This window comes from Cryptomeria japonica, chromosome 7 (genome assembly GCF_030272615.1).
Source record: "Cryptomeria japonica chromosome 7, Sugi_1.0, whole genome shotgun sequence".
Taxonomy (NCBI): domain Eukaryota; kingdom Viridiplantae; phylum Streptophyta; class Pinopsida; order Cupressales; family Cupressaceae; genus Cryptomeria; species Cryptomeria japonica.
Window position 1 is genome coordinate 500,614,396 of NC_081411.1, and position 25,693 is coordinate 500,640,088.

Here is a 25,693-nt window from a genome sequence, read left to right on the forward strand (position 1 = left end):
CTTGGTCCAACTGAAAGCCAAATTTTTCTTTAGCATGGAGGTGAGGGGTTTTACCATGGTGGCAAGGTTGGGAATGAACCTCCTCACAAAGTTGATCCTACCAAGGAAACTCTGTAATCCTTTCTTGTGACTGGGGAGTGGGAGAGAAAGAATAGCCCCCACTCACTCTGGATCAATGGCTAAGCCTTCTTTAGATACATGTCCTAACAATCTCCTTTGATTAGTAGGAAATACACATTTGCTTGGGTTCAAGGACACCATATTCCCTGCATTTCATGAATACCTGCTCAAGCTGATCAAAATGATCAACTACATGCTTTGAATATACGGTTATATCATCAAGGTATATAAGCACCAAGTTTGCTAATACACCCTTGAAAGCCATGTCCATTGCTCTTTGAAATGTGGCACCTGCATTGGTTAGCCCAAAAGGCATCTCACAATAAGCATAAGTACCCCACTTAGTAGTAAATGCAGTCTTGTATTGGTCCGACTCTTGGACTAAAATCTGATTGTAGCTTGAATACCCATCCAAGAATGAAAATCTTTTTGAGCCACCGACCTTTTGGAGAATTCGCTCCATGGAGGGAAGGGGATAATGACTTAAGGGAGGCTCTATTGAGGTCCCTAAAGTCTACACATAGTTTGATTTCCCCATTCTTCTTCCTTACAGGGACAAGGTTAGCCACCCAAGAGGAGTGTTTGACAAGAAAGATGATATTGGCTTTTATGAGTTTGGTTAACACCTTCCTCATTAGTGGCCCAATTTTGGGGTTTATTGGCCTTTGCTTTTGTCTAACTGGTTTTCCATCTGGGTTTAGTTCTATAGTATGTTGGGCTAAGCTAGGGTCAAAACCCTTTAAATCTTCATAGGTCCAAGCAACTATGTCCTCATATCTTTGACAAAGCTTAACAAAAGCCTCTTGTTCCATTGAGGAACATACCTTTCCCAAATTTAGTGACCTGCCCTTGGCAACAACAATTGGCTTATAATCACCCCTCTTTGCAACCAAGTTCATCCTCTTCTTCAATTGATCTTTCGAGTTGAAAATGCCTTCCAAGGTAACTAGACCTTTAGGCAACTTGTTGGAGTTGAGTTGCATGATCTAATCTCCATATTGGTCTTGCAGCATAGACTATTTTTTAGCAAAAGATTCTTTTTCATTTTGCAAGAAATTGACAATTTGCTGATTACTTTCGTATACTGGCCAATTTGCTTGATTGTCTAGGACAACAAGCCTCACAACAAGCCTGATGTGTTGTTCCTTCTTGTTTGCAACATGCATTGGTATGTCAAACTGAGCACCAACCGCTACAAGCCTATCAACATGCTTATTCTAACTCATAGGAATGCTTTGAATTGTGAAGACCTCAAATCTTTCAATCAAGTCCCAAACCCGTTGTTTGTATGATTTAAGTTGTTCTTTGTTATGCTTTGAGCTCTGATATGATTAACTAACTCACTATTTCCAAATACTTGAAAAGATCTGATCTTTCTTTTTGTGCAAGCTGGAGACCTTGGACTAGGGCTTCGTACTCAGCCACATTGTCAGTGCAACCAAAATAAAGCCTAAAAGAGAAGAAATATTTCTCCTTCTCAGGGGAAACAAGCATCACACCAGCACCTACACAATTCCTATTTCTTGAAGCATCAAAAAACATGCTCCATAACCCTTTCGGATCTTCTTGAGTCTTGATGAGGTTAGGAATAGGAGTATCCTCCTCTTGAATACAATAGGTACCAAGCCTAGTCTCCTCACTCTCACCTAATGGATCAAACTGGAAAGTGTTGCCCCACTCATCTAGCAAGCAATCAGGAACCTCTTATAGAAGAGTAGCAGGCCCACGGACAATACACTCCTCCCTCTCTTCACGCAAGGTGCAATTCATGTTTATAGGGTTGGGGGTGTAGGGCTCAATGTGGTTTTGTACAATGGGTTATGCCTTTATGGTAACCTTGGTACCATACCTTGTTCGAAATAGCATGTGGGACCAATCAGAAGACAAGTATCCACCTATCTGGGGGTGAAGTTTCTAGACAGACAGATGGCAAAGAAGGTAGGGAGGTCAATGATTGATATGTCTTGTAAGACAGTGCAACCCGGGCATGCATGCATGCAAGGTTAGCTTCAAATTTTTAACAACCCCTACTATCTTAATAGAAGTGCCATCCAATTGGACAACATCCTTAGTCACAGGTTCATATTTTATACCAAGAAGGTCAGCTACCTTCTTGGACATGACTAAACTGTTAGCTCCTGAATCTATCATGCAATTGTGAACTAAGTTATCTCCTATGATTAAAGAGAGATACAAGGGGGGAGGTTTACTGATTTTGCTTGAATCTCCTTCCTCCCCAGGCTGTACCAAACTAGTTGGAATTGTCTTCTTGTTGACCGTTGCCTCATCACTTGATTGGTTCATGTCCTTCAATGCCTCCTTAAGCAAATCCCTTTGAGATGGGATGGAAAGGGCCTCTCACATAGTGACATTGAGATTGGCCTTCTTCATTTGGTCAACTATATTCAAAGGAACACCAGCTGATTTTGAAGGCGCCTTTGAAGCTATAAGGTCTATCTTTGTTCTTGGGGTGACCTGGGCCTCCTCTTGCGTCCTCCTCCCTTGAATGGTATTTTGATTTGTATCCTAGACAGCTACTTTGGTCGTTGGAGCTTGGGCTAATGTTGAAGGTGAGCCATTTTCTACCGCTTTCCTTTTTGACCTTGTGTATTGTAGCATACTATCACCATTTGTCTGGTTTATACCACAAAATTTTGCCTCTTGCCAATTGATGAAAGTAGAATCTCCTTGTATGTGACTCTGATCACCAACACTTGGCTGATTTGGATCATACTGTTGGCCGGAGGTGGTTTGCTCATTCTGCACTACTAGAGTTTGGACAAATAGTCCATTTTGGCATGCACCTTGGTTGTGTGGCTGATTGCATGGTTTACACCAATCTTGCTCGTGGGCGAGATTGTTTTGCATTAGAACTATTGTCTTTGAGTTATTTGCAGCTGTAGGATTCAAACTATTCAAGGACCTGGCATTACTCCATTGGTTTTGCCCTTGAAAAGGTGGCCTATTTTGTTGGTAATTCTAATTTTCTGCTTGATAAGGCATGCTATGCTGAGCTTGATGCCTCTTTAGTGTCACCAGCTCATTGCCAAAGTTTTGCAACAAAGCCTTGCCCTCGTGGAGCTCATTTGAGGATGAAGTGGATGTGGATGGATGGCTTGTGGGCACCATGGGGATAGGAGCCAAGGTGGATTGTTGATAGGAGCTTCTGGGAATAGAGGCATTGGCGGCCTTGGAGCTATCTTCCTAGCTTGTATCAAACAATTTTCTGCCTTTATGGCTATGTCATATGCATTTGGTAGAGAAGTTTCGCCCATTGATTGTATCATGGCAATTACATCACTATTGAGAGCTCTTAGAGATAGAAGAAAGCATGTTTTTCGAGATGGCTTCACTAGAGCAGGGATTCTATTCCATGTCTTTTGGAATCTGAAATTGAAGTCTCCCATGAATTCATGAGGTTGTAGTTAATTGTTCAACAAGTGAGGTGATGACTTTTGTCTTCAAAATGGTCACACAATATCTCCTCCAATTCGTCCCAATTGTGAATGGAGTTAGGTTGTAACCCTCTATACCATTGCAAGGCTTTTCCTTTCAAGGAAGTGGCCAAGAGCCTAATAGCAACATCATCCTCAGTGACATTATGGACATAGCATATGCTTGCAATGTCTTGAATGTGCTCTATGGGAGTAGTAGTTGTTTCACCAATGAAATAGGGTAAATTCTATAATGCAACCGTTGGTATATCATTTCTTTGGGCTAAAATGAGACGACATCCCCCATTGAAAGTAACAAAACTTAATTTCTAGCCATGTGAAACAATGGTCTATTGATATGAGTGGTGGGAGACCTAGACTATAATGGTCTTGTAAATGGAGGGGTAGAACGAGACCTGGGTGATGGAGTGCTTACAACCTTAACACCCCTGACTAGTGACAATGAAGGTCTACCTCTCCGTCTTCTAGAACTTGAAAATAAGAGTTCTGAAAATTGGAAATTACCTCTAGAAGATACCCTTGTATGAATTCCGGGCATGAAATCAGCAATAGGTCATGAACAAGAGATTGGATTTGTGAACAGAGTTGCCATGTGCTTGAATGATGACTACCTCCAAAGGCTGAGATACTAAGAACGACATTGAATCCTTAGCATGTAAGTTGAAAGTCAGTCCCACTGGGCGTGCCAGAAACTATTGTCACAAAAGTTTGCACCCTTGTTGAGCTATCAACTCAACAACTTCTTGAAACATGGAAACAACCCCGAAGTATCGGACGCTGCACAAAGGGGTTGAATCTCCGGAGAAAGCCGACTTCCTTCTCAATCCAAGTGCAAATGTTGAACCAACTCAACACTCCAAATTCTACTTCTAAACCTATCCTAATAGCCCACAGAGGAAAAGGGAAAAAGGAAATGCTAAAATGAAAGGAGGTGATGCACCAAGATAAGAGATGTTCCTCTCCCCATCCTGAGATGACACAAAGAATCAATCAAAATACCTTGGAGATGCACAAACTTTAGTTGCATGAATGACCCCAAACACATTTATGGATGTTAGAAATTGCTGAATATCAAAAGGGGAGAAGGTTTCCCACAAGTCACACTCATAAACAACTTAACATAGCATATACGTGAGAGAAAGCCACAAAACATATACTTATAATGAAGGTAAGAAAACATACACAACATGCATAAGTTGAATAGAGGCAAGAATGATGATTTCAATTCATTCTCAAGTCAATGGCCAAACTTACAGTTGCAGAAATGCAAGAAATAAAACAAATCTTCAAGAGAAGTGAAAGAGCAGATAGTAGCTCAAGCCAATCGGGAGAAAACCCTTTACAATGAGGCTTAACGGCCTATATATAGCAAAATGGTCGTAAAGGAGAGACCAATGGTCAAGGAGAGGAAGCCTTGACCCTGGCGTGCATAGAGAAATGTCAGTCGGGGAAGACAGGGAGGTGCACAGAACTGACATGGTGTGTATGCAAGCAAACCTGGCCATACTCTGACAAGGCAATCCCAAGAAGAAAAGTACTTGTAGAAGATGGATTGCCTAACATTCGAAAGTCAAAGCATGCAGTCTTGACATGAAGACCATCAAGTAACCATAAATAAGCATGGCCCTGGACTCCACTTGATGTCAATTTTGCAAAAAGCATTAAATGCGCCCCTGTAGCTCCATCAATGAAAGTAGACAAGTCACAAGGGTTGGTGGAGCATTAAGAGCCTTGAGTGTTGATCACATCATCTGGAAGTGTTGCAAGTCATCGAAAGTCGGACATCAAGCCCTGCTACAAGGGGAGAGGAAATGGGAACCCCAGAGTTCTAGGATTTCGGGTTCAAGGAGGAAAAGGCTGGGGAACTAGGAATTTCGGGATTCTAGGATTTTGGATTCAAGAAGGAAAAGGATTGGGAACTAGGAATTCCAAGATTCTAGGATTCTGTGTTCAAGAAGGAAAAGGCTTGGGAACAAGGAATTATGGGATTTCAGGATTCCGGGTTCAAGAAGGAAAAGGCTTGGGAAGTGGGAATTCCGAGATTCTGTGTTCAAGAAAGAAAAGGCTTGGGAACTAGGAATTTCGGAATTCCGAGTTCAAGAAGGAAAACGCTTGGGAACTGGGAATTTCGCGATTACAGGTTCAAGAAGGAAAAGGCTTGGGAACTGGGAATTTCAGGATTTCAAGTTCAAGAAGGAAAAGGCTTAGAAATTGGGAATTCCAAGATTCTGGGTTCAAGAAGGAAAAGGCTTGGGAACTAGGAATTCTGGGTTCAAGAAGGAAAAGGCTTGGGAACTAGGAATTTCAGGATCAAGAAGGAAAAGGCTTGGGAACTGGCCTCCTGACAAGACAACACATAACACTTCATGATTCCATTGGTTTTGTCCTCGATCAACTGGGGTAGCGCTGGTCCATGGAACATATCTCTGATCGGTTCTCATTGATGGACCAAGGGTGTCATAAAATGACAATAGTTTCAACATGTATTGTTCGTGCCATGTAGGGAGTACTTCCAGACCGTACGATAGCTTCTAAAGTCTGTACAACTTCTGCTCATTACCGTACGACACCTCGGGTATGAAAGTGTCACTTCACATTTTGCACCATACGGCGACATCGTCTTGCTCATGTGTGGTCTCCATTTCATATCGTACGATAGTCCTTTATGTTTCTCGTACGACACCTTGATGCTCCTTCTGTACAGCTCGGCAATACCATACAACACTGCTTGACATACTCTCACGTACGACATTTTCATTCTCTCATACAACAGTTCATTCATCCTCACGTACGGACCCTTGTGCGGTTTCTCCTTCTCGTACGACAGCCAATGCATTGTTCCGTACTGCTAGTGCGAATTTCGAAATTCCAAGGGGTCATTATTGTATGTCAATTTCATCACGTATGGACAGAGCATATTGTCCACACCGTACGAAGGATACTTTATCTCGTATGAACACAGCATATTGTCCATACCGTATGATGGATACTTCATCCTGTATGGGCCGAGCATATTGTCCACACCGTATGTCAGATACTTCATCTCGTACGGCCAAAGTATTTCTTTAGCATCGTACAACAATGTTTGCACCCTGTACGGGCATGCAAATCAGCCATATGTCATCAGCCTTAGCCAGCGTGTGGAGTTCTCATCGTGTCGTTCATATGATCCTCGTAGTGCCATCCTTTCGTACTGCTTAAGGTCGTACAATCCCCACAATGCCATCGTTTCGTACAACAAAGTGGGTTCTTCACAACATGTTGCATACGTTGGTTAAAGCTCTTCTTTGGCTTCATCAGTATTGCTTCTAGCATCTTAAAAAATCAAAAAAATGATGTGCGCCATGGACCCTACGAGGGGTGCTACCCCTTGACCTCGCAAGGGGCACTACTCGTTGACCCTTCTGGGGGCACTACTCCTAGACCCTCGAAGGGGGTATTGCCCCCAAACCTCCATTTGATTTGGCAGGTACACTACAAGTTGGGGTTGTGTTGGTGCGTGTTTTATGACACACATCGAACACAAAATAAAGATGCCCAAAAGACACTCTATCCTCTCTTGAATAAAATCACCACATATGCTAAGATTGCAAAGAAGATCATATGGCGATTCCAAGGTTTACACTGCGAACTAAGGACTTTAATGTTGGATATAGCTTGTTTGGTGATGTATGCTAGTAATCCAAGGGGACTTGGGAATCTCGTTCACAATGAAAACTTTTTGCTATAAAGACTATTTTTGGGGATTTTCGATTTTGGACTTTAAAAAAGGTAAAAAGAGAAAGGGTTTTAGGAATTCTATACTACTCCTAGGAATTTAAGAGACGACAATGATTGGGTGAAACTAATAACCATGCTTTGCTTTGCCACACTAGGATAACTACACAAAGTAGGTGTAATCTTCTAGGGTTGTGCTTAAGGTTTTCATACTATGAATAATACCATCAAAATGAACAATATTTATCCAAAACAAAAGTTAAACATCCACAAAATGCACTCAGGCTAACTTTACACAATGAACAAAAATCATATGTTCATCAAAAGTATGAGCAACAATTTCACCAATCAATACTATCAAATCTTGCATTCATTTAACAACTTTGTAAAGAAAATGCTACTCTAAGTTGAAGAAAATATGAAACCATGCAGCCACAAGATAACATAGAAATTCAAAGCAATGTAAATGAACTTTATTATTTTAGTAATCTTAAGCAACAATTTCACCAATCTCTCCCATACAAATGAGAGTAGTGGGGTTTATATAGAGTTTTGAAAATGAACAAAAAGCCCAGATCAACCATAGATCAACGGCCGTGATCAAAACACATACACCCTGAATAGGGTTTACAAGAGTTATCCAATAAGAGAAAACAAAAGAAAGACATGTGGCACAAGGAGCTTTCTTCTAGAAGAATGCATCCTTATCCTCTCTTTGTGGCAGCATATGCGATGAACTTGGACACAAGAGGATTAACCTCCTCCATTGTGACATGGGGCACCATGTTTATCTTGAATTTGATTATGTCCAAGTCATCAACATAAGTGGCAAAAACATTCTCCCAATCTAGTTCCTGTTTCTGAAGGGCATCCTTGATGGAAAAGAAGGTGGATGCCTTAGTCAAATTTTGCCTAAGGATCGGTCTTGTGAAAGTAAAGAAATTCTCTTGAGCTTTGACCTTCAGATTTTCCATGTTCATTTCATTTTCTTGAATTGCTTCCTTTGATAGCAACTTCTTCGAGGTAGGCCAATATCCTTCCATCAAGTGCCACAATCCGCGATGTCTTGAATTCTAGATAGTAACAAAGAAGTTTGCCAATATGCTAATTAATATCAATTCTTCCACTAACGTGACAACTTCTTTATTGATGTTTGCCATCCATTCCTTAGTTTCTTTAGCTGTCATCTTCAAAGTCTCCAACTGTTTCCTGTGGAAGAGCCAAAGGCAAGGGAACCGCTGCATTTCCTTGAGCAATAGGATTGATCAAGTGTTGGAGATAATTTCTCAGTTGCTCATTCTCTTTCTTTAATTCTTCTTTCTTTTCTACTTATCTCTTCAATCTTTCCTTGATTGTCTTTGAAGTCAACATGACCAAGATTGGTATCACCAACCCTTTTCCACTTTGAAGTGATTTTGGATTTTGGTTGTGCTCCCTTGTTGGCAAACTTCATTTGCACCTTTCTGGAAATCCCTTCCTGAGCTGTCATCTACCTCCTAAAAATCATGAAAACTTTCTAAGTTAAAATACAATAAGGGGGTTGGATGTTTGTTCCCATCCTGGAGTGCAAATTTTGAAGAAATTTTCAAAGGTTAATTTTAACATGAAAGTTTTAGAAATTGAAGCATTTGCCCCTAAAAAGTATAAAAAAGCAAGACAATTTGAAGTGAAATCTGTTTTGTAAGTTTGGAAAATTCTTTATTAAATCATTGCAACTTTGACCTCAAGCATGGAAATTGGCTTTGAAATTCTCTCGGAAGATGTCTTGGAAACTTGCAATTTTGAACTTTTTCAACGCTTAGCCAAATTTTCTCAAATTCTTTCCCTTCCAAGACTTAGGCGAATTTCTTTTTGATTTACTTTGTCAAAATTCTCTAACTCTTTTCCTTAGGCGAATTTCCTCATGCTATTCACATTTGCTTTCACCCTTAGCCAAACTTATCATTTATCCACCTAGGGCAGACTTCAAGTGTGGATAAGAAACTTTTAAATTTTCCAAGGCGAACTTCATCTTGACTTTATAATTTTTTCTCATCTCTTTATACTTAGCCAAAATTCTGACTTTTCCCTTCAAAAATGCCAACACTTAACCACTTTCTTTAACCACTTAACAAGACATTGCCTTCTCCATTTAGAAACTCTCTTTGGCACATGACATTGCCTTCTTCATTTAGAAACTTTCTCTTTGCCATAAACACTTAGTGGATTTTCTTGCTCATCGTCATGTTCATTTGGAACTTTCTGGATCAATGCATTTTTTGGAGATTTCCCCTTGCTTTTCATACTTGGAGATACAAACTTTTCATTTTGAAGACAGGAACCTTACTGCAATGTGTTGTGATGTATTCACACATCGCGCCATTGCAAATGGGGACCTCCACTCTTTTTCGCTTTCTAGGTTGGTTGTCTTAGATTAGTTGTTGGTCGTTGTCAAGTCTTTGCTATTAGCCTCTTATTTGTAGTTGCTCAAAAAGCTGATCAAGTTTCTCTCTTAAGGATGAAGTGAGGTTCAACACTCCCTTTGCCCAGCCAAGGCATAATCACTTCCACTTCTCTCAACACTGTCAGTGGGTGCCCAAACCCGATCACACCCATTTCCACCTCCATCATTCATCCCTCTCCACCTCACGTTCCTAACATTTCATCCATTAACCTCTCCTTCCATCTCATCCCCTACCTACCTTTCTATACTCCATCCACCCTTCCTTCCACCCATCCACTATCTTACTCCCTACCTTTCCATTTGTCCTATCATATCCTAAAACTTCATTCACTATCCCCATATACCCCATCCTAACCTCCTTACCCATCTACCTACCCTCATCTACTACCTTTATTCCCCTAAAGTCGCCTATCCTAACCCACATATCATAGCCCTTAACCTCCCTTATTTCCCTAAGCTTACCTCCACCTCACACCCATTAACCTACCCATTCACTACCCACACTACCCTACCGCTACCCCTATCCTATCCTATCCTAACCCACCTTCCTTCCCCTAGCCTAAACCCCATCCTATTATAGCCTACACCCCCTTTACCCTTCCATTACCCCCTTTTACCTCCCACTCCACTTTACTCCCCAACATCTCCTAACTCCTCCCACATCCTAAACCTCCTTACCCCACGTATCTCCTACCTTCATCATCCATACCCCTTATGTCTCCCTTTCCCCAAACATCCTCTCCTTCCCTTCCTCACGTGGCATTTCCCCTACCACTCTTCCCTTCCCCACAACACTTCACATTTCTTTATCCATCCTTGCCACATCCACCTCACCCTACCCCTTCATCCCTTCCACCTTATCCCCTCCGTGGCACTTCTTTACCACATCACTCCATCTTCTTTGCCACAATATCCTCTTTTCTATTACACCTTTCCACTCCCTATTCACACCCGTGGCATATTTGGGCTCCACTAAAACTTTAGGATGGAGTTTATAAAGCACATTTCACTGTAAATACAATCCAAATCTCCAAGTTCACAATGGAAGATTCGTTTCAAAGGTGGTGAAATCATTTTTTGGGGACATTTAATGAGGATCGCCCAGCTAGTGCATACAGAAGCAACTGTGATATTGATCAAATTCTGATCATTTTGAGGCAGCAATCTTGATCTTTTACTTCAATAAATACACCTTGGCATTATATTGAGTTTTGAACTCAGGCTTGGAGGACCACGATATTGAGTTTTGATACTTAAACAGTGATTGAAAGGGCAGTGAATTTGTCGCTCTTCAGCAAGTTTGACCCCCAAGGTGGCAATATAAAGTTCAGGTCTGAGACTTGAATCGTTTCAGTGATTATCCAAGTCCAATCAAGGTGTCTTCATCTGTAACGATTTTGTGCCTTTGGAAGTGTGACATACCAGGCCAGCTAGTTGACAAAGCTTTGCAATGCAAAGATCTTCTTCACCGATCATGTTTTGGTTTGCAATGGTCTCCTAAAATGTCACCCCAATCATGAAGTGGCAAAGCTATCTCAAATTTCCACCATAGAGAAAAGATGGCAAAGCCCTTCCAAATTTCTGCCTCGATGTTATGTTGCAAAGCCTCTTAGAAAGCCGATTATATCAAGAGATACAAACAAAAAGCAATCTGACCGATCACACCATCAATTGCAAAGGAGGGCAATAAAGTTGCTCATATCATCAACTACAAAGCAACATCAAATGGCCACCTAAGTCAGAGAATGCAAAGAGACTCCAAAAGACTACCTAGCATCCCTGAAATGCAAACGAAGCTCAAAAATCTGCCCAATGTAGTTAAAAGTTTGACTAAGTGGAGAGGTGCAAAAGGAGTTAATTTGGCCCTCAATCTATGTTGCAAAGGTCCCTTAATCTGGCCTATCATGTTTGCAAAGCTGCCTAAGTTAGCTGATTAAATGGAGAGACACAAAGACATTCAAACTAGCTGATCAAAGTGTTAAGTTGCAAAGGTGGCTGAGAAATCTGATCAAGCAATGACACGGCAAAGCCCCCCCTCAAAAATCCGATTTAGTGTCATTATGGCAAAGGGGTCTTAAAAAGCCGCCTTGATCAACATGACAAAGGGGTCTCAAATTGCCGCCTTGATGTTGAATGGCAAAGGTCATTGCAAAATCCGATTTGGAGTCATGATGGCAAAGGTCATTCAAAATTCCGCCATGATGGCAATGGTACCTTGAATTTCCGCCTAGAGCAAATGTGGCAAAGCTCCTCCAAAAGGCTGCCTAAGATCATGACTGGCAAAGGTACTCTTAAAATCCACCATGGTGTCAAGTGGCAAAGGTCCTTGAAAAATCCGACTTGGTGTTAAGATGGCAAAGCTATCTCAAATTTCCGCCATGAAGCAAAGATAGCAAAGCCCTTCCAAATTTCCGCCTTGAGTAATGATGGCAAAGGTCTTCTAAATTTCCGATTTGATGCTTAGATGGCAAAGCCTCCTTCAAAAGCCGCCCTCTAGCAAATGTGGCAAAGGTCATTGCAAAAGCCGATCCTAAGTGAAGGGCAAAGCTTCCCTAAAAGCCGACTAAGGTTAGAAGGGCAAAGGTCTTGCAAAAAATCCGCCAAGGCTATACAAAGTCGGCCTCCAAAGAACAAGTAAAAGTTTTTTTTGATAAGATGAAAAGTCGGCCTAAGGGGTTTGAGATAAAGAGACACATCTTCATTGCCTCCAACGCCTAGATAAGAAGTTTCTAATTTTCACTCAAAGGTCATCACTCAAAGCAATCTGCTCGGCAATTTCAAGAAGATAGCGAACTTCATAAGACAACATTCAGAATCTAATCAAGAAGGGCAAATTCACCTACAAGCAGCTCTGCAAATCAGGGAGATCAGCGAATTTAAGGTGAATTTTCTGATTTATAGCACCAAGGAAGGCGAATTCTCTCCACAACAGCGATGGTGATTTCAAACACACATTTGTAAGAAGGGTGAAATCAATTCAATATTCAGATCTACACCTCTGAAAATCACGATTTTCTCTCTGCAACAGCGATTTTAATAGAAGAGCTTGATCATTACATTGATCAAACATTCATCTACAAGGGAGGCGAATTCACCTTCAAGTAGCGATTTTGATAGATTTGATCATTTCATTGATCAAATACTCATTCACAAGGAGAGTGGAACCATTTTGAAGATCAATATTCTGATTTGAAGAACATTTTTAGATCAAAATCTGAGTGTGATTAACCCTGCATCTGCATATAAAAGGTGGAATGAGAATTCCAAACATATGACTCAGCCCTTGGAGCACTTCAAAATCAGTTATGGGAGTGAAAGATAGAATCACCATTTCATCATCATTTTGAAGACATACCAAATTGTAGGTTCCTATCCATGTGTGATTAATACTATCTTCGTTTATTTTGCAGGTAACAAAGGATGAAGATACGAACTGCAAACAACATCAAGAACAATTCAAGAGTATGGAGAAAGATTCAAGACATCGCAAAGATGAAAGACTTGGATTCAATAAGAAGACAATATCAAAACAAGGTTCGCGCTATAAAGAGGTGATTAAGGAATCAAAGACAATTCAACATCAAGATCAAGTTCGAGACTTGCAATGCAAAGATCAAAGTTAAGATCTTGGAGCATGATGATGAAGGAAAGTTTTACAATCTTGAATTCTCTCCGAGAATCCAAGAATCAAAGTCAATGCATTAAGGAGTTAATCCCACCAGGTGCACAATTCATCAAATGTATCATGAACAAGGGAGGATCAATCAAGGTCATCACACAAAGCCTATATCGGACATGATCAAGGAAGCAGATAGTTTCAGAAGAGTTAATCAAAGTTTGTTAGATCATGACAATGCTTTTCATCATCATCACATTGAGCAAACCGGACAATGTTGAGTATCAAGAGATGTCGCTCAACATTCTTTCATGATGATCTACCAAATCTACAAGTGCAAGATGAGATGGCGTCCTAGTCACTACTCCACCGATCAAAGGAGACCTACATCAACATGTCCAGATTTAGTGCACCTAACTCACACATGGGGGCACAAACTTTGATGTACCTACCCCCATTGTCTATTGGTCGAATATTCTAAAGAGGACATGTGTCAAAGCATTGTAATTATTTCATTGGCCAAAATAAGGTTTGTTGTAACAAACCCTAATTAGGGTTTCATTGTAAAATCTTGGTCGTTGATGGGGTTTGATCCTGGCCATTTCTTGTAATGAGCTCTCTCTATAAAGCTCAAGCTCTTCATTTGTAAAGGTTAATAATAATAGAATAGTTGGTAGTTCAAGAATAGTTTAATAGCAAATAGTAATTAGAGTAGAAGTAAGATTAGGAGAAGGCAAAGATTGTTGCTAAAATCTTGTTGTAAAGAGCATATGATTTCATTGAAGTTATGGTGAATTAATGTGTTATTTCAACAAGTTGCATGGTCTCTACTTCTCAATTCATTTGCTTTCATGTTGATTAGATTGAATGGACAAATTTGTTGAATGCATTTGTGTGGAATCCATTAGTCCATACCACTAGCCTCTTGCTGATTGTAAGTGTGCCTTGCATGGTCAACTGGAATTATATGAGCTTAACTTCAGATTGTTATATATCCATTGTTTATGCATTAACTTGAATGATAATCAATGCTTGATGGTAATGATTTGAACTTTTTTGAATTGCACCTTAGAAGATTGCACTGTACTTGTGTTGAATCATTCAATTTGATGGTGAGACCTTGCCCAGTAGGATTCCATCTTATCATTCATCTATCTTCTTGCGTTCTAGGCTTTAGGATAAATTCTTCAACCCTTTCCCTTTTGCTTTTTTTTCAACTCAAGCTACTTTAGGATAAAAAGCATCATAAAATTGTAACATCAGATGATCAAGTTACAACGATTCAAGCATTCAACAATTCAACGTAAGTCCCCTCGTGATTCCAGCATAATCACATCAACCATTGAGCTTATCCACACGTCGTGACCCGACATTCATGAACCTTGTAGTTGTCTCGAGTGATCCTTAAGCTAATCTTCAGCATTTGAGACTTTGTTCAAGAGAGGATAAAATACCTTGGTATTTTATTTTGTGTTCGCATGTGCCTGAAAAACACATCAACACCATGACCTGAGTGACTCAATCCTAGGTCAACTTTCAAAAAAGCTGAAAAAAGCAAAAAGCAAAAAAAGAAGGGGAAAAGTTGCTTCCCAGATTGGTCCCAAAGTGCCAAAAATGAAAAAGCAAAAAGCAAAAAAGCAAAATTCCACAAAAAATGGGAAGCTGTCAGAATTGACCCTAAGTTGTTGTGTTTTTTGTCCTTTGGCTTATCTTAGCACTTTTAAGATGTCAAAATTCTCATTTGATTATGATTGATCCAATTGACCTGATAAATTTAGAAAATCTCTTGAAAACCCCCAACTCTAGACTTGCAAAGATTGGCGACTCAAAACACTACCCTAAAAGCCAAAACAAGGGGGTCCCCATTTGCAATGAGGCGATGTGTGAAAACGTCACAACAGGTCGTTTCGGTCCAAGTCATTGTTTGTCATTAGTCTTTCCAAATATTTCTTGATGTTTACTTGTCATCTGGAAGAGGACTTTTTTGGGGGGGGGGGGGGGGATGATGTAGTCAACATAAAATGCCTATTGTTATTTTTGATAATATTTGTTATCCACCAATGTATTAATTGTTTGTATTAAGTGGGTTGTCACTCTCGGGTAGTTAATGTGTCGATTGGTTGATGGTTGTGTTCCTCTTGGCAACAGTCGGTCCTTTAAATATGTTATGTACCGCCAAGGAAGGTAGTATGGTATAGTCGGATTAATTGTAATCCTTGGCTGACCATCTATGGTCTTCTTCTCTACAATTAATTCCATGTGCGAATAAAGATATATTTTACTGCTGTGCTAGGTATGCATTATCATTTGTATTATTATTTCCTGTACTTAATTTATCAAATATAGCAATAAACAAAGTCACAAAGATTCACCATGGAGAAGCCAAATTTTGGGAGAAATCTCCATCAAGGGTTGAGGTATAATGAAATTCTTGACTACAATCTCCAATTCCATTGCAATCTTAGGGTTCTTGGGCAACAACATGCAAGAACAACCAATTTTCTGCTCCTAACATCAATCAAAAGTTTTCATTCTTTCCTTTACAGTCACAACTGTCTTTTTATGCTTTTACAACCCCAAAAAGAAGATGAAAGACACCAGGAAGATGGGAAGTGTATAATTTAAAATCCACAGGACAATTCTAGACATGGGACAAAACTGCCACTTGAAGTAGACTAGCAGTTTTGCAACCGTGGTGGTTTCATAATCACCCCTGTGCTTTCAAAAGTGATACTTTTTGGAACTGGTGGTTGCACAATTGTCCCTTTCAGAACTGATAATTTCATATTGATACTTGAAACTCTTTTGTTCTCTATCCTACACCACCTACCCACTTCATCGAAAGTGTAACTCCATCATGGTCTCATAGAGAACCAAACACATTTTCTGATTGTTTTATAGATCACATCAGCTCTATACGAAGATTTATTTTCCCCAAAAGCTATGAAGACTTAGATAATGAGGGATGAACCCCCAACAGATGGCATGGATGCCATTGAACTTCCAACACTTTAACCAAGAACTTGAAAATCTTTGCCTCAAATAGTTCAAAGATGTTTGAACTGTCAAAGTGTTTGAACTAGATGGAGTTGCTGTATCAACTTCCTTTTCCTCCACTCAAGGGGAATGATTTGGGTGCTTCCATCGAGCATCCTCCTTGCTTGAAGGTTAACTTGGGATCACTTGGACTTGCCCTTGTGGGCATGCAAAATGAAATGGTGACCATCGTTGACTAAGAGGTATTTGTTTTCCTATTTGTAGTGAACATCACTTCCCTTGTACATGTAGGGGCTGCTGAAAACAACTCCACACACAACCAAAGCAGCAACATCTACTAGAACCAAGCCCAAACTAAAGCCTTTGAAACCACACAAACCTTCATGGCCCATGCTATTTTTCATAATTTATCACTTTTAATCATCCTCCAAAAGTCCTTTAAAGTTTAAACCCTTCGAAAAAAATCGACTTTCATGCTTTTATGTTTAAGCATTTTCAGTTTTTTATTCTTTTTTTCCCTTGATTTTCATAGACTTGGTCAAATCTACCTATCAAGATATTTTGAGTTTGACCAGTTTGGTAGACTTGGTGAGTTTGACTAGACTTCCCAAGTACTTAGTTCATGAGTCCTGAAGCCTTAATTCGGTCGGCTTGGCTTGAGAGTTGCTGAGTTTGGGTGAGTGTCACTGAGTCTTATATCTATGATGTAAGCCTCTACAATTCCGAAGTCCATTGCTTGCTTGGTCCCCGATACCTTATACCCCACAAGGGACATCGATCAAGCATTTAAGCAATGTTGAGATGAAAGATTGTTGTGGTAAGGGGTTATGCTACAATTATGATGAAAAGTAGTACCCATGTCACAAATGCTTGAAACATATATTATAACTCTTGGATGTGGAGTCATCTCCTATCCTTGAAGAATTGGAGCAAGTGGAAGTCACTTCCATTGAGGACAAAGAGCATATGCCAAACTCCCAATATGATCTTGTCCTAGAGATTTTGATGCATGCCTTGACAGAAATAACCACACCCTACAAAATGAAGGTTAAGGGTTACTTTAATAAGAAGCCTTTAACAATCTTCATCGATTCAAACAACAACCATAATTTCTTTCACCCTTAAGTAGCTAAACAAACATATTGTTACCTTTACCCATACTTTAGTTTCGAGTGCATGATAGCTAATGGGGGACACTAGCGTACAATTTAGTTTTAAGGACATGATAGCTAATGGATGACATTGGCATGCAAGGGGAAATTTAGGAGGGTTTGAATTTCAATGGGTGACTGCAATTTGAAATCAGATATGTTTGTCCTTCCTTTAGGAGCTTGAGATATGGTTCTAAGAGCATAATGATTATGCACACTCGAACCCCTCTTGTGGGATTACTTAGAAACATGGATACAATTTATGATCCGAAAATACACTCTCATAGGGCTAGAAGCAATTCCCACAAACCTCATTAGCTTCCATTGGATGGAAATGTTATTAAAAAATAGCTCATGGCTGACAGCCTAGCTTTGTTCTCTGCTGATCACAGAATTGGGTGCCTCAAATCAATCATCAAGCACCTTGGCCAGGGTGGGTGCGCACCATGGCCCAGGTGCGCACCCACCCTGGCCAAGGTGGTGCATAAATTTCTCACCAACACACCTCAATCTTTGTGGAGCAATGTGGATTACCCCTTTACGTTCCCATAATCATGCAATTTAGTTGATTCTTGGTAGCATGCCACCTAACATTCAACTATACTAATGCCTTTTTGTATAGAAGACTGTAATTGAATAAATAATGCAAGAATTGTTTTAGGCAACGGTCATTTGATTAGTGTTAGCTCATACTCTTCTCTAACACTTGTTGTCTGAGTAAATAATGGATCCCTAGTGTTTGTGTAGATTTTTGGTAACTAAACAACATTACAATCAATTATAAGTTCCCAATATCAATGGTTGATGTGTTGCTTGAGGAATTGCATGGGGCTCACTTCTTTTCCAAAATAGATTTACAGTGTGGATATCACCAACTCCATTTGGATAAAGAGGATATTCCTCAAACCTTCTGAACTCATGAGATTCACTTGAGTTTTTGAGTATGTTGTTTCGCCTTACTAATGCCCCATCTACATTTTTAAAGCTTGTTGAACTAGATTTTTTGGCTATTTCTTAGGAATATTCATTTGGATATTCTTTTATGACATTCTCATCCACTTGGGCAGAGAACCTCTTTCACATTGATCAAACCCTTTTGACTTCTTTCAACAAACCAGTTATGTGCAAAGCATTCCAAGTGTTCTTGTCACCAGATAGAGGTCAAATATTTGGGGCATAATTGTATCAGTAAAGGGAGTTAAAGTTGGCCCTAAAGAAATCGAAAATATGAAGACTTGGCCCAAACCCAAAACTCTCAAAAGTATTCAGGGATTCTTAGATCCCATTGTACATTATAGGGAATTTGTTAAGGACTGGTAAATTGTCGTCCTGTTGGCTTCCATGTTAAAGAAAAAGCATTCATGTGGTTAGAAGCAATAGAGAAGACCTTTGATTTCCTCAAGAATGTAATGTGCACCATGCCCATACTTGCACTATTGGTCTTTTCTAAACCATTTACCATCAAAATGATGTTTCAAGTAGTGGCATTGAGCCATATTACTATAGGAAAAGAGACCACTAGCTTTTATTAGCAAGGAACTGGGTGGAAGCTTGCCAAATCAACTTATGAGAAGGAGATGCCAGCCAATTTTTCTTGTTGTCAATAAATGGAGGCCATATCTTGTAGGATGACATGTTAATATAAAAACATATCATCACTAACTAAAGTAATTCTTAGAGCACTGCATCTTCTCTTCTCAACAACAAAAGTGGGTCACAAAATTATTAGGCTATGATTATGAAATTATCTACAAGAAGGGGAACGAGAATGTGGTAGTAGATGCCCTTTCATAGAAGTTCGATAACTAGGGAACCTTATATGTTTTACCCTTATTGATGCTAGATTGGTTGTCAACAGCTCAATAGTAGTGGTAGCAGGATGCACAAATTCAATAACTTCTTCATCAGCTAGCAAATGATTCCACAACTAAGCTTGGATACACTTGGGATGGCAGCTACTTGTGTTATAGAGGACTAATTGTTCTTTCTACAAATTTTGTTCTTTGGGCCCAACTGTTACAAAAATTACATGCATGTTCTTCTGTATGGCATTTAGGTTTCTTACAGATATGTGAAAGACTAAAACACACTTTTTTTTGGTTTGGTATGAAAAGTTACATCAAAAAATTTGTTGTAGGTTGTGGTACATGCCAATGTCAAAAAGGAGAGGCTGTCTAGACTCTAGGCAATCTACAACCATTGCCAATTTTGACAGAAATATGCATTAACATTTCCATAGATTTTATTGAAGAATCACCCAAGGCAACAAAGCAATCATTTTGTGGTGGTTGATCATCTCTCCAAGTATGCCCACTTCTGTTTGCTAGCCCATCCATGCCACAAATCTATTGTTGCCCAAGTCTTCCTTGATCAGATATTCCACCTCCATGGTATGCCTGCTTTCATTATCTATAACCATGTCGACACATTCACCAGTGCAAGTAACAAAATTGAAAATGAAATTAGCATATCATTCACAAATTGGTCATATAGTGATAGTCAATAAATGTTTGGAGACTTGCTTACATTGCTTTGCTTTAGATTCTTAGAACAATAGACTCACTGGGATAACTAGCTACCCCTTGTGGAATGGTGGTATAATACCTATCATTCTTCCACCAAGATGACACCATATAAAGTTGTGCTTGGCCAACCTTTTCCCTCCCTCACTTCCTTCTTGCCAAGTAGTTCCAAGGTACAAGCTATTGATTCCACTCTTAGCACCCATAAGCATCTCCTTCAAATTATCAATGGCCTTGGCTCAAAATTGTATGAAACAAAAAGCCTATCAACAACGTTTTGAGTGCACATTCATTGAAGGGGACATGGTTTTCCTGTGTCATTAGACATATAAGCAATGTCCCTCAACCTCACAAGCAGACAAAAGCTAGCGCCCATATTTTATGGAATCTTTTGGATACTATTGCGGGTGGGTGAAGTGGCCTACAAGTTAGATCTTTCTCTATCCTCCAAAATGTATGCTATTTTCCATGTTTCATGTTGAAAGGTGGTCTTTGGTTGACATATTCATATAATGTAAGCACTTTCAAAATTGGTTGAAGGAGGATCTGTCATGCTGAAGGCTATTCTGTCCCAGTGATTGTGCTTACTCTATAACTACACAAACATCAAGGTTTTGGTATAGTGGTGAAGGATTGCAGCTGAGAGATGCCACTTGGGAACCTCTCCACCAAATTTAGTACTAATCTCCATGGTTAAAACCTTGAGGATAAATATTTATCAAGGGAAAAGGCATGTTAGGACTTTTTACTATTCCAAGCATTGTAATAATCATTTAATAGCTATTTGTTAATATTACATTGTGTGGGCTTATCCCACATGCATCACATGAAGTTACAATAAGGTAGTGAGTCCATATTAAGTGGATGGATTTAATTTTACCTTGGCTGTACCTCGTAAGTCACTTCTTGCGGGAATTTATATTGATGTTGTAATAAAGAGAAGATTATCTTGAATGCTTTTCTTTCAAGGAGGTTATCCCTTCAAAAAGCCAGCATACTTGTTCTTTATTTATTAATATAAGTATATTTCTAGCTATTTTCTGAGCACTGTGCTTTTTTCACATGTTATTTTTTTGTTTGATAATATTTTGCAGGTGAGATCCTAACAAACCTGCTCTTGGAAATCCATCTCCAAATAAACCCTATCTGTTTTTTTCAAATAGCAATCTGAAATTGCAGTTTTGAACAACCCTAACAAGATTCAAGATTTCACAAAGCTCTTAAAAATCTGAAAATTTCTGCCTTTCAAACCCTAGCAACTTTACTTGGACTGGATGAATAACTTAACTTATTTTGCATAGAAAACAATACCAAACTCAGACTCCAATGAAGATGCTGAAATTTGCTGAAATCTGCTATGACGATGCCTGTAAATCCTAAACAAACTCTGGAATCTTCAACCCTCGCCTTCAACACCTCACCACAAACCCTTCTGCTTGCATGCTGTTTGCAATAATGATAACCAAATCCTTTTTTTTTTTTTTTAATGCTTTTTCTGTCTTTTGGCACATCATGCCTGAGCACATGCTTTGGGAGTCTCGTCATTGAGATGAACATTGTGTGCCTTAGCAAGATCATCCACTTACTTTTGGTCACAACATGAAAATCTCATGCTTGGGAATCTTTTGCCACTTCGCTTAGTCAGTTTGGCCAAAAGAACTCATTTGGAGATTGATTGTCAAGCAAAAGTGCCATCTTTTGAGTCCTTTGCTACTTTAATTTGACTTCAATTGGAAAAGCACATGCTTTTGTGTTAGAGCTACTTTTCCTGACTTTGTTTATTTTTCTCTTCATTTTGGTAAAGGCACACAAAGTGCACTCTTGGAGATACTTAACCATGACAAGACTCTCACAAGCACATTGTTTTGGAGTTACACTTAGTTTTTGATGCTCAGTCAATATTCATGTCTCACATAGTGTACCCCAAACTTTTCTGCTTTCAATCTTGACTTCTCAACTTCACACTTGTACAATGGCTTAACAAAACAATCAATAACTTCCTAGGATAATGGACTTCGCCTATGACATGCAAAAGTGATGAACAGCAACGGCATTCAGTAACTTTCCATGTCAGATTTACAAGAAAAGTTGTTAAATCGTGCCAAAAGGACCCCTATACGAAAAGCTTCATATGAGTGCAATAAAATAGAAAATGGTAAGGGAGTAGACAATCTAGCATCAAAGAAAAAAATATAAAACTTGAGATATGATTCAGATTTGCCAAACAATATACAATTTAACCATGAATACAATCTTCTTTATTCATGAATCATGCTCAAGCTTCAAGCACAGATATTGTTTAGTGGCTGGATTTAAGCTTTTGATGCATAAGTTATAACCATAAAATATACAACAACGAATTGAAAAGTAAAATTCACAAATTATGATTCTACCATGCATATGCAATATGAGATGATCAACAAGTCAGGTATCTGAGGTGTGTCCTTCTCGAACAGACAAACAAAACAAGTCAATGCACTTGATTTTCAAATTAGAGCCAACTGTGAATTTTCATATTATAGAACACTCACAATACACAATAAAACTTCTTATTTGTCTAAAATTTATAAAAAGTCTTGACATATTGCAACCCTACGACTTTATTCATACAACCAATTTTATGCTCTTTAAATTTTGCTTTACATTTTAATCCTAATATCTAACAGAACCATTTTCAAACCCACATAAACATTGTCAAATCTTGTGATATCCTTGTGATATAATGTCATCTGTCATAGAACGACTTGTGCTCTTATTCAAAATTCCATGTTCTGTTCGAAAGGTTTTTCAGCACCTGTGCTAATTATTATGTATAGGTTAGGTGAAAAATCAATGCAGAGAGTATTCTTAACTTGTTAACAGTTTCAATTATTTTTAGTTTTGATTCCCATAGAGGTCGATGAAAATAGTTTTTTCTGATCTGTGTTGTGGATATTTTCAGGTCAATCAACTACATACAACTATTGATCAACTCAATCAGAAGTGCTATAATGTTAGAGAATCTAGACCACATGCAAATACTGAAGAAAATGCCACCACACCATTGCAGTTGGAATTCAAGGAAAAAAGTGAAAATGAAAAACAGATTAACAGTTTAGTAGAGACTAATGACACTTTTATCAGTATTGCTAACAGTGGTGGGATTGAGACTGATCAGCCTTTTATCAGTGTTACTAAAGATGTTGGAACTGAGACTGATCAGCCTGCTATTATAAGTACTAACAATGATGATACTTTCTACATTGATTCGGAAACAGAAGTGAGCACACTAAGCAAAGATCTTGTGACGATGACTGATGTACAAAATTGCCTCTCAATGCCTGATTCTGCTGCAGTTATTGGGGAAGCTAAACAAACTGCCTCAGATGCTGTTAGGGAATCTGCAGAGACTATTATTCATAATGAAGAAACTGTGCCCTTTTCAGATGCTCCACTCATGGGAGCTCCACTACGCTTATTTTCGTTTTTCAAAAATTATGTGAGTGGTGCTGATTTGGTGAAGTCCAAGAATTCAGTTTCTAGCAGAGGAATTTCCTGAGGGTGATGAAATAAATTTCTAGAGGATCTATATCATGGGTATATGTACAGATCTGATATTCCATCTCTTTCATTATTCCTTCAATTGATTCTTTGGTGTTCGTTACACGGGCTTTTCTAGCCTGCTGAATTAATACATGATCAAATAGAGTGGTTGAGAGGATAATAGATCAATTCAAGCATTCTCCATATTTCATTGGTGTTACTTTTCAACAAGGCATTTCTTATTCAGATAATATTCTTTCTGCTATTCAGCCAATGCAGCTTTTTCTGACCTGGCTGAAATATTAGTTAAATATTTCAGGTCATACCTCAAAGTTAGACTTTGTAGGAAGAACGCTTCTTGTTGACTTGCAAGCTAATTCTAAGCGTGAATCTGGTCAGAATTTGACCAAAAAGATTATGTAACCTGTAACTTACGTTAATCGTGCATCTCGAGGAAATGCTAGTGTTCTTTATAGGCATGTGCAGATGAAATGATCGTTTCCTCAACTTGAGCTACACGGTGAAAATGATATCAAGGAATATAAAGTTAGTTTGATCTATGTTAGATCTTAGTTAACATTCTATATCCTATTTTATTTTTTTTGTTTACTCACTCAATAGTGAATATACGATCAGAAATCAACGGATATTGGTGATTGTGTTGCTGCAGTATAAAATGTTCGATTTTCCTAAGTTTTGATCATCTGGTCCAGATAGAGAACAATATGTTATGCATACATCACTTTGTGGTAGAGAATAAACGCTACATACCAAATCCAAGATGGAACTTGAAAACCAGTTTAAATAAAAAGGGCAATCTATAATGGGAGGATGTGATTAATGAACGTGAAGTTATTGAAAAGCTATTGGGAATACATTAATAGGTTTTTTAATTCAGAATTAAACTATGCCACATGGCGTTTCTGGGACAGGGACAGGATAGGGCAGTGGAACTTGTTTCGGGTATAGGGTACTTTCAAGCCATTTTTTAGGGGATGGTTGTAAAAAAAAAGGAAATTTTAAACATATAGAGAAATTTCAAATACTCTATCATAACATTGATAAAGCATTCATCATAGACATTGTAGAGTCTTAATACATAACATTAGGCTTCAATTGAGATTTCACATGAGAACTGACAAACAAATTAACAAAATTCAAATGTTTCCATTGTCAATGTGCATACATATCATATAAAAATTATAACAAAAATGTCCAAAGGTGGCAAGTTTCAACTATGAAATGACATAAACATAGAAATAAGAAAATATATGGCCGTCTCTAGTCACTAGATAGTAAATCTAAATCAAAATTGGAGCTCAAGTCTGAGTCACTACCAATATAAGGGGCTGACTCAAGTAGTGGAACCCCAACCAATCCCTCTAGTGTCCCTTCATCAAGCTGCATAGGATCTTTAGGATTAGCATCCCAATGTAAGGTTAGAGTTTGATGATACTCGGGAGTCTAGGGATCCTATAGCCACAAAGCACTATGTACATCCACCAACTTCTTCAATTGTCCAACGGTAAGGTTGTTCCTCTTGACTGATTGGATGAAGCTATATGTGGACCAATTCCTCTATGTAGTAGAGGAACTATAAACCTATGAAAGAAGATGAACGACAAGTACTCTCAACTTGAGGCATCTTTGCCATGCAACACTCACCATCCAATAAGGTTGATTTGAGCTAACTTAGCTCTATCTGACCTCGACCTTATTTTGTTGAAGGTTAAACCATAGAGATTGGCAAATGCAAGTCATTGTGTGTGAAGTATAATAGATTCCTCTTCAGTATACATTCTTGCAAGGGCCCTCATGAAGTTGCCTTTCACCTCTTCATCATCAGATGGAGGCACTCTCTGAGGTCTCAGTGCATGTTTAGATCATAGACTGCCATATGTAGCGGAGTGTTAATAATGCTCCATCGTTGCATCACAATGGGCCTAAGATGCTCCTCATAAAATCCCAAAGTAGAGTCCCTACTATGAATTTCTTGCTTGATTTGTCCAAGCATGCTATCAAAGGTCTCATAAATCTCTCCAAGGTTGTATCAACATATTTGATCACTCGCATAATAGGCTCAATGAAGGAGCAAACATATATGCAAGTACGCACAAGTTACAAAAATTAAAATCATAAACAATAAAATT

At 38.9% G+C, this 25,693-nt stretch overlaps 1 protein-coding gene across 3 annotated transcripts in view; it reads left to right on the forward strand.

The window, feature by feature from the left end:
• The window catches only part of LOC131060178 (putative WEB family protein At1g65010, chloroplastic), a 235,012-nt gene extending 210,909 nt beyond the window's left edge, over nucleotides 1-24,103 (forward strand). For all 3 annotated transcript variants that reach the window (XM_057993319.2, XM_057993317.2, XM_057993316.2), the window contains one exon: nucleotides 22,963-24,103. In XM_057993319.2, the coding sequence (XP_057849302.2) occupies nucleotides 22,963-23,559 (597 nt within the window). In that variant the 3' untranslated portion in view covers nucleotides 23,560-24,103. The remainder of the gene's footprint in view (nucleotides 1-22,962) is intronic.
• The last annotated feature ends 1,590 nt before the right edge of the window (nucleotides 24,104-25,693 follow it).